The sequence below is a fragment of the Ptychodera flava genome, chromosome 2 (genome assembly GCF_041260155.1).
Source record: "Ptychodera flava strain L36383 chromosome 2, AS_Pfla_20210202, whole genome shotgun sequence".
NCBI lineage: Eukaryota > Metazoa > Hemichordata > Enteropneusta > Ptychoderidae > Ptychodera > Ptychodera flava.
The window spans coordinates 21,748,393-21,765,037 of NC_091929.1; the positions used below are offsets into that span (position 1 = coordinate 21,748,393).

General features: G+C 38.1%; 1 protein-coding gene across 1 annotated transcript in view; it reads right to left on the bottom strand.

Annotated features, from left to right (window-relative positions):
- Positions 1-15,679, bottom strand: part of LOC139116922 (uncharacterized) — a 27,728-nt gene extending 12,049 nt beyond the window's left edge. Inside the window, exons 1-4 of the mRNA XM_070679658.1 lie at positions 15,453-15,679; positions 5,997-6,275; positions 3,688-3,803; positions 2,530-2,642 (exon numbers count right to left, since the gene is read on the bottom strand). Of these exons, the coding sequence (XP_070535759.1) occupies positions 2,530-2,642; positions 3,688-3,803; positions 5,997-6,165 (398 nt within the window). The 5' untranslated portion in view covers positions 6,166-6,275; positions 15,453-15,679. The remainder of the gene's footprint in view (positions 1-2,529; positions 2,643-3,687; positions 3,804-5,996; positions 6,276-15,452) is intronic.
- Between the last annotated feature and the right edge of the window lie 966 nt (positions 15,680-16,645).

The window sequence follows — 16,645 nt, forward strand, 5'->3', positions numbered from 1 at the left end:
CATGCCACATGGACGACACAACTATTAACTGAACTGGGTGACGATCGTAATGATATCGAAGGTACGCTTCCGGGAAGGTAAAATCAAAATCAAAAGTGACTACCCCTTAAAATGTCAAGTCTGCCCTCTAATTTTGATGAATGGGGCAGAAAATGCCCCTTTCAATGAACATGCAGAGAAAACACTGGTGACCGACAACGTGTTCGTTATTTCAGGTGCAGGAAGGAGACGTTCCTATCGTTATTGTGGGAAAACATGTTGCAAATGGCGAGACGAGCAAGGGAGCGATACGGAACCGCCGTGACATTTTGAAAGAAACGTCTGGTGAAATTATACCAACCTGATCAGAATGCAAATGAGGCTATCCCGAGGTTGCTACAGACAACATTTTGAAGCTACCTGACTAGCACCTTCCAAGTTAAAGGGAAACAGTCGTCGGAACTGCGCCTGTGCGAGTTTCTTGTTTATAAGCAGTGTATTTCATGCACGATATCAAGATGCACCTCATCATCATAGCTGCATCATTTAAATTTAAACACGATTGGACCTAATTTGGGACAATTGGATGTTGAAGTAATGTCGGTTTAATTTGCAAATATTAGCTCATATGCTTTCTTCTTAAGTTATACACTTGTTTTTATGAGTAGTTTGTAATATTGCAACTTTCAGCTATAGGTCACCTAACAATTTTGAGAAATTTGAAAAAAAAAGAAGATCCAATTACCCAGAACTAGATCCAATCGTATGAAATTTACACGATGTAGATTATGGCAGACTCATCAATCACCATCGTACATTGGATACAGTGTTTACATTAGCCGTATGGGTCCCATACGACCTTTGAGCGCAGTTCCGACGACTGTATCTCTTTAAGAGAAGGCCATAAATTAAACGAGGAATACATTCCCTCTGCGAATGAGAAAATTACACAAACTGTAACGAGTTTGATGTAGGGCATTCATGGGAATAATTGACATCATATATTAAAGCAATTTTGCAAATGCTTTTTAAAATAAGGCTCCCTCATGTCCAGAGTGCTTGTGGACGACGGACAGTCACGTGTAGCTGAGAGTTGAACTAAACATCAAAATGCCTGGACTTGTGTTTTTTCTCTCCACATACACTCGACTTATCGTGTTTCTCAAACAAATTTACACTACACGTGTAACATAAAAGTGCATCACTTTCCAGGGAAGATAAAGTTATTTCGTTGTCAGCAGACTATGTACATTTGAACTCAGCAAAAAAAGGTTTGTACTTAGGCCGCTTTACGTAAAGCAAACGTGTGAAGTTGAACTTCCAGAAGATTGTGGAATATAAACCATATTCTACATCACTGCGAGACGTCAATCACGTGACCTGAACAGAGAGGCTATAGCAAAATGGATGGTTCTGCATTGGCGTTATTTCGATAAAATGGGAACGAGGATTGCACTTCATTTTTCCTGATAGAGTAACATTGCAGAACTTGAAAGTGGAATCTCGACTTGTCTTATATCCAAAACAGCGGATGTAATTTTGCTGACACGGCCTTGGAGTGCTAGACTGATGCGGCTTCGAGTCATAGATGTGAAGCCGACACGTGTAAGGGATAGGGCACTGCTGCGCTAATTCTATACGCCATGTCTGAAATATAAAGTCTTTTACATATCCTTGATGTAATAACGTGCACCATGGCAACGTCTGAGTGATAGATGACAAACAGGAAAGTAAATGATAATCAGCGAGGTGGAGCAATAAAATACTATGATGTGAACGACCTTTCCCAAATAAGGATGAGCCCGCCCACAGTGTGAATACAGTAGTACACTGACACCATGTTTGCCTGTCCTAGCTTGATATACCACACAATTTCACTTCCTCTGCCCATCTGTGTATTCAGGCGAAGCAGAGTCTTGCGAAGAATTCAGTGATCGGTATTACAGTAGGGAAGTATTTAAAAGACGACGGTGACTGAATTAATATTAAAGTGAGGTTAGATGCAGCATCGTGAAGTTGTGATCGTGCAGGTCCGTCCGTCTGTCTGTCTGTCTGTCTGTCTGTCTGTCTGTCTGTCTGAATGTATGTTTGTATGTGTATGTATTTTTGTATGTATGTATGTATGTATGTATGTATGTATGTATGTATGTATGTATGTATGTATGTATGTATGTATGTATGTATGTATGTATGTATGTATGTGTGTATGTATGTATGCATGTATGTAGGTAGGTAGGTATAGGAATGTTATAGTGCCAGTAGCTGTAGTTTTTGAAGATTTTTTCACTGATTTTGGTTTCAAATTCTTTATTTGTTCTACTCAAAGAATGCTAAGGTGTGTCCATCCATCCATCCATCTATCCATCCATCCATCCATACAATTAATTATGCATGCATAAATTGATGCATACTGTATGTTTGTGCGTACAAATATACAAGTGCATATACACACAGACCGATGTTTAATACTCGGACAAACTAGGAAGGTGAGATCCATGGCTATGGAGCTAAAGAGGTTGGTGCTAAATGAAAACGACTCCAGTCTCTTACCTTGACATTGGGTTGAACGTAATCGCCAACAAATTCAAAAGCGGCAAACAATCATCGGGCAATTTAATTACAATCAGTTGGATTAATTGCTCAATCCGTTCCATCAAAGCAACCTATTAAGAGATAAATCAGTAAGCGATCGTCGTTTTTTCTTTTACACTTTGCTATTTCGCAAATTGGGTATTCTCCTTACAATTAAACACACACTGTTAGATATGGTATACACCAATGTGTCTGAATCGGGTACTTATCTCGGAGAATAAGGACAAGTTTAAATGACTCGTAAGGTAGTTCACGCCTTGATAGTATAGATTTAAACTTTTTCTCAAACATTCCCGAGGAAAACCTTAAGCCATTGTCTTTTAAAATCAACGGGTCACAGTGCAAATTTCGGTACCAGTAAAAGAGTTCGCCTTATCTTTACCAATATTCGTAATCAAAAATGGCCATTATTCCCCGTGTTATTTGGGAAAATTTAATTCTCGATTTTCACAAAAAATTATAATGAAGATTTTATTTGCTCCAAGAACTTCAACTTGAGCCCACACAAGTGGTAGATCATAAAAGAATTGTAAAAAATTAGAATCCGAATTAGAAACAGTTACTGGTAGACATAGGGAACTGTTAGAGCGCTCTGGAACAAAGAATTATTTGTCACCTATTATCAAAAATAGATTTGCCAGTCACTGACTGTCATTTTAAAAAACATTTCGACAATTATTCGCCGTAAAACAAGAGGGAGTTGTCGCAAGAGGCGTTACTGTGGCATGTCATATTAACGCACTGTCGTTTGAGCGAAGCGGCAACAAAAACAATAACATGAATCCTTTTGACTGGGTTGATAATACGTATCGGGTTATTAGAGGGATACAGTCGTCGGAACTGCGCTCAAAGGTCGTATGGGACCCATAGGACCAATGTAAACACTGTATCCAAGGTATGATGGTGATTGATGAAAGTTAAAACATGTCTGTCATAATCTACATTTGTATAATTCAAATGTTGCAGCTATGATGATGAGATGCATGTGGATATATCATGCACAGAATACATTATTTGTAAAAAAAGAAACTCGCACAGGCGCAGTTCCCACGACCGTTTCCCTTTAACAACTTCAATTAGGGAAATGCATCTATAATCCCTTTGTTGTTTACTTACTTCGGACACCTTCCGTTCTCTCTTAATCACGTCGTATTCATCGTGAACCCATTTAAAGATTCGTGCCAGTGTCCTTTCTATGAATATCTTTGTCATTTCGCTGTGTCTGTCCATACCTGTAACGGAAATTAAGAAAGCTTTTCATCGCTTGGAAAAACAGAGGGGTGGCTAATTTACATAACAGTGCATAAATCGCACATTCTTTTGTTGAGAAAATGAACTCTTTGTATGGGTATTTACATATGAATAGAATGCTTAGAAAACAGATGTCAAATGTCATTTGGAGGACAGCGCGGTGTGAAGACAAAGATTCGTTCACATAGTGGAAGGGAAAATCTTACATTTTCAGATTTAATACGTCGGAAAGAAACATGTCGTGTGATACCACAGTTTAACATAGGGCCAAAGTCCCTGAAGCTGCTATAGACATGGATACAAAATTAAGTATTTTCTGACTGTATGAAATTATCTCACTAAGGTCATCCTAGGTACCTGTAAACCAAATATTAAAGCTGTCTGACCAGCGGTTTTGAAAAAACAAGCGACTTGACAGAGCTCTGCTGTGTTATGTAGAGAATAACTTTTTGTGACACATGTATCAATTGATGAATAAGGTAGATATCTTTGATAGCTCAATTCAGGATGGCGTGACCAAAAGGGCAAAATTACCTGCAAAAATACAAAATTGATGATTTCATCATAATTTCAATATATTACATTAAGATAAAGCATAGGAACCTGTATACCAAATATCAAAGCTATCAGATGAGTAACTTTTGAGAAACAAATACTTTGACCAAAAATGGCAAAATTGACCCAAAAATACAAAAGTTGAAGATTTCATCAAATTTCAATATAGCATACTAAGACAACCCCTAGGAAGGCATCAGACAAGTAGTTTTTGAGAAACACATTTTTTGACCAAAAATGGCAAAAATTGCACCAAAAATACAAAATTGCAGATTTCGTCATATATTCAATATATCATATTAAATTATTCTATAGGAACCTGTATACCAAATATCAAAGCTGTTAGACGAGCGGTTTTGATGAAATAAAGTTTTGACCAAAAATGACAAAAAATTCCTTAAAAATACAGATTTGCATATTTCATCACAATTTGAACATATATAAGTTGGGTTATCCCTAGAGACCATAAATAACAAAGCTGTCTGACCAGCGGTTATGAAGAAGAAGATTTTTTACCAAAAACGCCTTTTTGGTGCTAATTTGCATATTTTCAACAATATCAAAAATTTTAAAGAAAAAGTTTCTCAAAATCACATTTTTCATCTACACATAAATATCAAAGACGTAAGTACTGCGGTTATCAAGATATTTGAGTGGACGGACGCCTCACAAACGGACATACATACATAAATACATACATACATACATACATACATACATACATACATACATACATACAGACTGACGACGGACGCCGCGCCGGACGGATACCCATCCCAATAGCTTCTTAAGACTATAGTCTATAGTAGCTAAAAACGTATAATATTTTGAACATTTTTTTTCGCCGACAAATTACATATGATATATAGATGCGTTAATGTATGGATGAGTGCACACTTCCCCCTTATTTGAACGTGTTATGGATCTAATCTACAACGGAATTATCCCAGTAGGCTACTATATGATATCATTCTCACGACCTCTGTGTAGGGTTGCATGTGACTTGATTCAATATTCTGTGACAGCAACCTAAATTGTTGCAAAATTCTGCACTGGATTGAGATATTTTATACATTTCATGGAGGCACGTGAATTTTCCTCGCTGCAAAATGTCGATGTTCACGATACCAAGCACTTTATTTTTACATAATAAATCAGATGCGATTATTAAGCTAGTACGCGCCTTGACCTTGAAAGACCTTTTGCTCAAACTTCCCTTAAAGTCTGAGCAGCTTCAAATCGTCCGTTTCGAAATCCAGAATAAAAGTCTGGGATCACGGCGCAAAACATGATACTAGAAAAACAAATTACCAAATATTTGACGACACTTGAAAGTCAAAATGGCCGCCATCTCTGTCCGAACTCTATGGGAAAGTATTAAATTTTCGATTTTTATAACATTGAGCTGGTAAAAATTCTAGTTACTCAATGAGCTACAAAATGAGCCCCATAAGTGGTAGACCAACAGAATATTGTGAAAGTTCGAACGACCGCATATCTGCCCCCGAGGCGCACCATTATTATAAGGCCAGTTCAATGTACGTTTAAATGTTATTCCCCGTGACACCAGGGCCAATAAATCATATTTTTTGACAATTTTGAACTAAGATCACACTTACCTGTCTTACAGAGCGCGATAGTAATAACAAGCAGTAGATCAACTTCGCCCCCTGGCGACAGGGCAGAGGCCATCTTGGTCGTGTTGCCTTCGTTCCAGGTGTTGTTCAAGGTGTTCAGCATGTCCTCTGGGATTTGGGAGGATTTTTCTTCGCGCGTCTTAGTGTCCATGATGTCATGTAAATGCGGATTTGCAGGGGGGAGTAGGTATATGTAACTTCCAATATCAGTTATCAGTCTTCATTGGGCTTGAAGCAGCTCAACATCAGCCGATTATATGACTGGAAACAATAAAAATTGCGGTTTATTCAACACACGCGTGAAGCCTCGCTGAGGAAATGTACATGTCAAATCGCACCACGCAAACGCACGCGCGGCGCTTTTTGTAATAAACTCACAGTTGTGGCAAGGCCGGAAGATCTCAATTTCGTGACCCCTTGCACCGTGACAAACACTATGATAATTGCCTCGAGCCTGTGTTCCTATCCGTGCCTTCAATTCACCTCACCGACAAAAGGCGGATGTATCGCGCGAAGGACGGGACACAAATTACCTTCGTCATCCATTTGAGTCACGTGACGCGTACGTTAACCACGAGAAGGTTGAACGTGTTTGTACAAACCCGATTCAAAAGCCTCGAAATCTACTATTTCTTAAAGTTAAAATGCGGTTCGAAGACAACTATTCGAGTTCTCAATTTCCTTTATTACTCTTCTAGTTTACTACTTGCGGGTGCCCATTTTAAGGCTATTGTAGGGGCTATTTTAAAACACAAACCGTGTAGTACCTTGTTTTCAGAGTTTGTCATCTTTTTGTTGCAGTAGATGGTAAAATGCAGTGCAGGGGGAAAACCGGATATTCGGTTGCCCTGGCGACAATTTCAGGGTTAAAAATATGAGGAAATTTGTGGCAAAGATATCTATTGAACGAAAAGTCATACAACAACCGAATTTTTTCTGTAGCATTCAGATGTATATGTATTACAATATGAACCTAAATCTATGACTGTATAAGATGTCAATATAAATTAAATCATAGTCATCTCGGTAAGATTGAAAAATTAATAAATTTCACAACTTTCCGTCAAGTTTCTACTATGACATGATTGGATGACCTTGTTTTTTGAGATTTATTTTGTAAAGTATTTAAGGTAAAGGGCGACGAATTCGGACGCGCACACGCTTTAGAACGTTTCTGCGCAGATTTAACTCCAGCCTGCCGCAAATGGGTTATTTTGTAGCGCTTGTATTTAACATCACCTGTCATTGTTGAAATTGCGCTTTTACCTAATTTTTTGACCCAGTGTCTTAGAAATACATGTGACCTATAACCTTGTCATATTTTGACCCCCTAGGAAGCTGGTTTTTATTCAATATGAGCGAAAAATTAACATTTCTCTCCCATTTATATGGCGCAAATTACCCATTCACCTGGAGATATTGTAAAAAGTAGCGTGGTGACACCCTTTTATTAAAAGTGTAAACTAAATGGTATTATGTCAGGAGTTTATTCGCCAAGTTTGGTCAAAATGACACCATTCAAAGCGACAGGAAGAAAGTTCGAAAATTATGTAGTGATATAATTTCGATATCGTCATTTTGTAATCGATACTTATGTTAAAATTTCTTCACAAACATCATGAAAACTATACATTCGATAGATATGGATCTTAAGTCTTGGTATTTATTAAAATTAACTCATTTGCTAAGCGTTTTATAATAGCTTTCTTTAGTTTAAGTGAATTATATCATTTTTATTTATTTCTAACGACGCCATTTTAACGTCCGTTTCCATGGCAACGAGCGTGGTGACCCCCATTTTTTATTTCATTTTTGCACTTGAACTTCCAAGAATATTTGTGTACAGTTTGAAGAAAATGACACCACAACTTAATTTTGACGTAATTCGTAGTACTTCACCTTAATTTCACATATGTTGGCTGATTTTCATTGCATTCCAACCATTCTTTCAAGAGTTATTACTGCCACAAGAAACGAATGCAGTACAAAACACAATTGTTAGGAGTATTGGATTGAAATGTTTACAACATAAAGGTGATACTCATACTTCATGCAAAGTTTACGACCTCAAAAAAGGGTATTGGACAAGTTTAAATTGTCAGTTAGAATTCTATTTACAAAAGCCTGGTTGTAATTGCTTTCTAAGTGAAAAATGAACTGTTAATTATCAAAAAAACATTGATTTTATAATCAGCATGATAATGAAATTCATGTGAGATTCTTTACTTGTTATGTATATGAACACCATAACGTCTAATATGGTTTGTTTTCTGGTTCATCGCTATACCTGAATGAAAATCTTCATGTGCCTTACAGTAATATCCACACAAAATATAAAACAGAATCATTTGTTGCAAATTTCTTCCCGATTACTCATTGATCTGGCTTTTTTAGACTGCAATTAGTCTCAAACTCACAATTTCCACAACGCCATATTTTTACCTCTGAAAAAGCTGCTTCAATAAGCAAGCAAATAGTCACTACTTCATACATGATGCCATAACTCAACAAAGTTTTTAGGCAACCAAAAATAGCGATTTACCTGTTTGAATATATAATTAGACTAAATAAAATTTGACCAGAGGTCAGTGGGAAAAAAACGCGATTTTTCTCGATTTTAGTTAATATTTTTGAAGAATGATATAGCTTATTTGAAAGTATACATGTCGAGGGTGACAATGAAGGAAAAAAATAAAATTTGATTTTTTGAGCATTTTGACCGACATTAGCCCAGACGATGGCCTTAAAGCTCTTGGTGTAACAAAATATTCACGGTCTTAGTTTTCCGAAATTTGAAAATGATATATTCCCCACAGAGTTAACACAGGAATGGCGGCCAGTTTGAATTTCTAATATTGGTAAATGTTAGGTAAGTTGTTTCTCTAGCACAACACTTTGCACGGTGACTCCTGTTTTCTGTTCTTGATTTGGTAAGAGAATGGTTGAACGCTTCATTTAGGAAAGTGTGAGCAAGAATTAAAGTCTTTCACTTCGAAGGCGAATACTACCTTGATAAGGATGTGGCAGTACCAAATGTGTAGCATAAAAATGTTTCTTACATTGGTCTCTTCAAAATGATAGAGCACTTTCTTGTGATGTTGTTGAGGTCAAAATGATCGAACTACACTCGGATGCAACAAAAATGCAACTAAAATATCTATGCGGATGTGGTACTTGTGATCGAGACATAGCACGATATGTAATGACTCTAAGTTCAATGATCAAACACTACATTGTATGAAGGCGGCCCAACATCGACTTTTCTGGCCTATCATGAAGTGAACGCAACATAAGAGGGGCGTGGGTAGCCTAGATCCCCGCGAGAGGATGTTGAGTAACGTGAACTCGGTCTCTGTCTTGTTTTGGCCTTTAGCTCGCCTTTTGAAAATCCACTTGGCTTCTATAGTCAAATATCACCGTGCAACGGGCATTTTCATGTAATTTCAAAACCTTTACAGCTAATTGCTAAATTTACTCACCGCAAAGTGCCATCGTACTTTCATCTCTTTTGTTTGCAAATGCTGTGAGAGGGGTGACGCTTAACAATAATGCAAAACTCGCGGTTTGTTTTCGGTGTAGGAAGTGAAAGTACCCAACATTCCCATCATACTACAGTCCAAACGGCAAGACACGGCACAAACAATCGCCCAGTTTTCTGGATATATCATATAACGACATAGCTATACGCGAATACAGTCTCGTCAACACTCATCGGATGAGATAATTCGTACGCGCCACGTTCGATTAATTTGATTGCTGTTCCCAAGGCTCTATAGAAATTACAACATCAAGCTATTAATAGATGAACTATACCCCGGTGGTCTGCCTGTATCTGATCATTGGCAGGTAACGTGGCAATCAATCAGTCACGCGGTAGTGAGCGTGGAAAACAAAAAACAAAACAACTGATCACGTGAAACCACAACATACGGGCAAAGAAACAAAGAAAGTCTCGAATTTGTATTGCATACTATCATACAAGTTTTCAAATATGATAACATAATGAAGCTTCAAAACGCGCAAATTCACATGTAAAATTTTCACTTAAGAGGAAAGATAATACATAACGACGGGACTATGTTATAGAAAGAGTAGCATTTCAAGAGAAGCTGAAAGATAACTTGGTTCAATGCATAGACCATTGTAGAAATTGTTAACCCTTCGAGCGCCAAAGTCAATTTTTGTCAGCTTTAGAAAATAGACTCCAGTCAATTTTTTTTCAGATTTTTGTCCAAATTTTGATAACAAACTGTAGCTGAGGAAATGTGATGTCCATTTGGTCCAAAATGATCAAAAAATTACAGACAAATTCATAAAAAATTGTAAAAATGTTGCACTAAACTTTTAGTGGGAACAATTACAGCACTCAAAGGGTTAAATTCGTTTAAAGATCGATGACTTCAAGTAGGACTGCGAACTGAGCGTAGCTGGGCCTACGAAGGCGAGCTTAATGGGGCAATTAGAAAGAAGATGAAGATACAGCGCTGCAAAGACTACGATAGATGATACCCTGGAATGGATTTTCAAGAGTTTATCTCCATAGAAACGACCGTGACAATCATCGAGAAATGTGACAGCCGGTCAGGGTCAAAGATTCACGTAGGATATTATTAAGTGTTAAAGTTGCTAAATTACATTCACCCACCGTCACAGAGAAATCATCAACGGACTATTTCCTCACAGGTTGTGTACAACAAAACTCACGTTCCAAACTCAAAGTGTAATTATCTTAAACATTATAGGCGTCTCTGCTAATAAATGCAGTCAACACTATGGGCGAGCATTGACTCCCCTAGAGGGCGCACTTTCTTCAGCAATAAACAGTCTTGCAATGTCACTGAATGTTTCAGAAGAAAACTGCCTCTAAAACTGACGGTAGATCCTTAATATTTTACTATGACGGAGGACAGAATGGTGATTTTACCTTCATTATCACGTGACGATCATAGACAACATAATTCGAAGTTTCCACTGAAATCGCTCAAAATCGCCTCTACTTGCAACACAGCGAATTGAGAGGACACTGTGTCTAACCCTGCAAACGGAGTTCGCCTATTCTATTACAATTGAGGCATACGCATGCGTGTTTCATTGGAGTATCGGCACATGATCACGGAATGTTTTTCATTAGCTAGTTAATGTAGAAAAAAGTAATTTATCGAAGTTGGAAAAAATGAAACAAACAATAAGAATGCACAGTAAACAAAGTACAGGACGCATTATCAACATTGGGTGTACTATACAGTGCCAACGTAACAATTGTGTATCGGACTGTAGAACGTAACAACGTGCTCTGACATGTCATTCAGTCATGGAACAAACATTAGTCAGTGGTAAACAAGTATACCAAAAGTAGACCGTTACAAACAAAAACAAAAATTATAGCATTAACATATATATATATATATATATATATATATATATATATATATATATATACACATATGTATGTACATATATACATATGTATGTATGTATGTATGTATGTATGTATGTATGTATGTATGTATGTATGTATGTATGTATGTATGTATATATGTATGTATGTATGTACTGTATGTATGTATGTATATATGTATGTATGTATGTATGTATGTATGTATGTATGTATGTATGTATGTATGTATGTGTATAAATGTACGTACTCATGTGTCCATCGTTTTGCAATTTTACATCAACACCATTCAAGGGCGTTTTATGAATATTCATAGCAGCAGCAATATATTGTTGTGCAACAACTGTCAATCTCAACCATGAACACTTTCATGAAGCGGTTCCGTTCATCCTCTCACTGTTATTATTGGTGAGGGTTAGGTCATTTTAAAAGATCTAAATCCCAAAAAAGATCTAATTCATGATATTATACCGTCCAATCTAATCCGTAGCTGTTATGTTCAAGTCGTTGAGCATCTAACGCTTTTCAATGAGTTAAATAGTACACGTGTTTTTTCAGTCTCTTTATAAAAGTGCTATCATTGGTCCTATTTTCAGATCGTCAAATGACAATGAAGTTGAAAGATTGCCAAGTTGTGTTACTTTCTATATATAGCTTTTTTAAATGTTTTGCTGTGTGTCTGCAGTCACGTGCGAAATTCTATATTAACACCATTCAAGGGCATTCTCTGATATCGAATACGGTGCCATACAAATGTTTCTTTGCAATTGTGATCAACGACCATGGACGGTTAGGTGGGCATAATCCATTTGGATTCCAGGAAAGCTTTCGACAGCGTATATAAGCAATCCATCGTTATGTAACAAATTAACTCGCTGCGGTATTAATGACCACATTCTCAGATGGTTCAGTTCTCACTTGCATGACAGAATTTGTCATGTTACCTGACATGAGCACTTCTCAAAATGGTGTACAGTCACCTCTGGTGTCGCTCTAGGGTTTCAACTTGTGTGTGTGTGTGTGTGTGTGTGTGTGTGTGTACTGTGTGTATGTGTATGTATGTATGCATGTATGCATGCATGTATGTATGTATGTATGCTTGCATGCATGTATGCATGCATGTATGTATGTATGTATGTATGTATGTATGTATGTATGTATGTATGTATGTATGTATGTATGTATGTATGTATGTATGTATGTATGTATGTATGTATGTATGTATGTATGTATGTATGTATGTATGTATGTATGTATGTATGTATGTATGTATGTGCAAAAATGGATACGTACTCATGTGTCTATCGTTTTGTAAAATTATTTATGTCTGTTTAAATATTTGTGTGTACAATATTGGTAATTGCACAGATGTAAACACATCAATTAAATAGTCCACAAGTGGTCGTAACTATTATGCCAGACTATATTGTCAATATTGGCCCCAGGCCTTGTAAATTCCGGACGACTTTCGATAAAATTCCATAATTGTAATTACTTTCAGCCATTTAAATTATCACAATAGCTCTGAGTACCACTTTTGGCGTATCTGTTATGACATTTAGAATTGACCCATCCTTCTAGATTACACGCTAACTGGGTACAATTTTAGCGATAGAATAAGCCCATGTGCGTATTTGAAATATACGGTAGTCTGCAGCCGATACTCTTTTTTTTTTAACTTTTCTAGGCGAAATACCTCTCTATCACCTAGGGACATCTTTGACGTCAGGTACCGAACTTTCGAATTGTAGGGGTCAGAAGTCCAACTAACCCTGGGGGGGGGGGGTCCTAAAACGTAACTCCCATGCGCAGATATTGGCTTGCCTGCGCCGTTGTCGGGCATTCTGTGCGCAAGTCAGATATGTATAGCTAAAGAAAATATGCACTTCTCCATGGCAAAATCTAGTTTTCCTTCATTTAACTTTCTCTTTCACCACGCGCGTCCTTCAATAATTATCATCACGATACTAATGATGTGTAGGTCTACGGGTGACTGAGCGTCGACGCCTGTGTCATGTCAATGACCGCAAGACATTTTCGCGCCATCGAATATCATAACTTGAATGTGATAACGAATATTTGAAGGGCATGGATATCTCAACGTGAGGACAGATGGTTTCAAAAGTGTGGGTCTGTATTATATAATATTGCCATCACAGACAAGAAGATCAACAGTAGTAAAATAGTAGTCCTCGATATTCCATGACGGGGCAAAATTAACAGAATGACTTGTTCCGTGTACATGTTTTTTAAAAAACAGGGTTTGGTTGTGCAGTCTGTAATTTTCATTTTGCCATTGTTTTTATTTCTTAATTCTTATGCTTTACCAATGTTAGTTTGATCCCAATAACGTCGATAAGAATGAACTGACATTTGCTCTCATAGTGTACTGAACTCGTAAGGTCACAAAACCATGCTCGCGTGTGTGCTCCTCGCACACTTTCTGATACATTTTGACGATGCCGTGTTACTACCCATATAGTTAAGCTCAAACACGGAACTCATAAACTGACGACAGTATGGCTTGTTCGATCTGAAGTGAAACGGCTCATTGACCGACTATTAATGCAGTTGTCGTCTCCACTTGGCTGTCTTTTAAAGTGAGATCACAGAAAGATGCAGCGACAGAGAAGTGTGAAAGGTATAGTCGTCGGACCTGCGCCTGTGCGAGTTTCTTGTTTACGAACAATGTATTTCGTGCACGATATCAAGATGCACCTCATCATCATAGCTGCAACATTTAAATTATACGGTGGTAGATTATGACAGACATGTTTTAACTGTCATCAATCACCATTGTGCCTTGGATACATTGTTGCCATGGGCCGTATGGGTCCCATACGACCTTTGAGCGCAGATCCGACGACTATATCCCTTTAACAGTAAAATAGTTAGTTGTACACGAGGAAAATCTGGACGCCATGCTTTTAAAATTTCGAAAAGTTGGCTTGTAATTAAAAGCCACCAACAAAGACTTTGTCTCAATGACCGTATTTGATAAACAGAATCGAGTTCACTATCTGCCATGTTGCTTGTTTGTAGCAAGCAACAATGAATGGTTTTGCATATCTCACTGAAGGTCTCGCGGAGTACTTCTCGCCTTGTTTCACGTCTTGTTTGTTTCTTTGCCTGTGCTTTTGTAACTTCCGCGTTTTATGCACGGCTTTAAAACGTTTAGAATCGGCGGGTAATAATTAGGGTAGGTCGGGCAACCGAGAAGCACGCAATAATTTCTCTTCTCCTTGAGTATTTTCTTGTCAGAATGCTAAATAAAAATAGCGTTCAGGTTTACGATTTGTACCGCTCATTGTCCCCGACGAAATTCAGAACCTGCAATAGGCTACATGATGTACTAGGCCTAGTCTACGACACAACCCGACCGCAGTACATAACAGTGACATAAGGACGGAACAAAAGCGTAGCAATAGCCAGGGGCACTGTGTCTACAGTTGGTCGCTGGACTCACAGACCTGTATAGTCCGTTCCCCTGGCCTACGTGTGCGATGTTTTGCAAAACGGCGACACGACACGAAGACTATGAAGCCACACAGAGGTCACATGTACAACGGTTTTTCATATGCAAAAGCCAGTCGCCCGCGTCCCAGGTGAAAGTTATCTGGAACAGCCGACATTAGACAACAGTATAACCATACACTATTGTTTTGTTAATAATAGGGAGCGGTCCTGGTATGACATTAAACGAGCATCCATTTGGATGTCATCACATTTCCCTTTTAAGTAATTAAGTCCTAGATTGCCACGCGAGGTAATTACCCTGAGCAAACGATCCTCCTAATTATATCATCGCTGTATTAAAACATTATCGATAAGCTCTATGCGTTGACCGATCCTGTGGGTCGAACATCCGTGTTGGCTTGTAAAGACGCAGCTACAGGTGCTGGTTTGTCCCAACCCATTGCCAGGTTCGCTGATCGAGTGCGTTTTGTTTTGCAACAGACGCAAAACTGAGCGAGTCCGACATTGGGCATTCGTCCGACTGCGAAGGGCACTTCGTGAATGTTTTATCAGCGGTGATCACTTACCGTCATGTGAAAGTCCCTCTCGTTGTTTGTCGATGTACATCCGGGTTGCTCAAGCTGCCGTGTTACTACAGGACAGCGGTGCAGCGTACGGGGATTTGCTCAGCTGGGCAAAGACCGATCATGGCGGAATACAATTTCCCTGTGAGGCCCAGAGCGGTCGCGTTCAGCAACAGCGTCAGCGTATATGCCCGTGTCATACGCACACGTATTGGGATATTACATTAAGTAGTGTCACTGCGCGTGCGCAATGTGCCTCACGCGTCATTTTCTCCTTTCCACTGTCTATGTTTTGATCAAATGGGACGGCGGTCTTTTGTTGTAGCCCATTGTTACTGACTTTGAGCGGACAAAATATTGCATGTGTTTTTGTTGTTTACGTCATCTTTGCCGTTTTCGTACTATTGTGCAAGTGATGAAAAAACTTTTTCTCGTTTCTTTGTGCTTTGAATGGATCTCTCTCTCTCTCTCTCTCTCTCTCTCTCTCTCTCTCTCTCTCTCTCTCTCTCTCTCTCTCTCTCTCTGTTATTCGATAAGTTATCCCTGCGCAGAGAATCAGCGTTATATGGACTAGTTTATGCGCTATAATGTTTTAAAAAATCTAACCAGAGCCATAAGTTACGTATTTACTGGAACATTCGTCTTTGGATCCATATTGCACCAAGCGACGTCTGCAACATCACAATCATAATATCATTCCATATCACTCTTCCTAAATTTTGAGCCTTGAATCTCTGATATAGGATCCTCGTTTCGGATACAGTAATTTCTGTGCATATGTCAGACAAACATAATCGTTATAATGGAAGAAACATCAGTATTAAATACTTAAGGCCTGTATATATATATATATATATATATATATATATATATATATATATATATATATATATATATATATATATATATATATATATAACTAATCCACAAAAAGCATAATACTAACACTACTAACACTAGCCCACATACGCTTTTCATGCCAAAATTAACTCTACGGACTTGTCTAGTTTAAAATTTATCTTTTTTGCCTTTGAATGCTGGTAAATAGAAAAATCAGGAAATTCCAAGCTATATCAGGTGTTACTTGCGGAGAGAGAGAGAGAGAGAGAGAGAGAGAGAGAGAGAGAGAGAGAGAGAGAGAGAGGAGAGAGAGAGAGAGAGAGAGAGAGAGAGAGAGAGAGAGAGAGAGAGAGAGA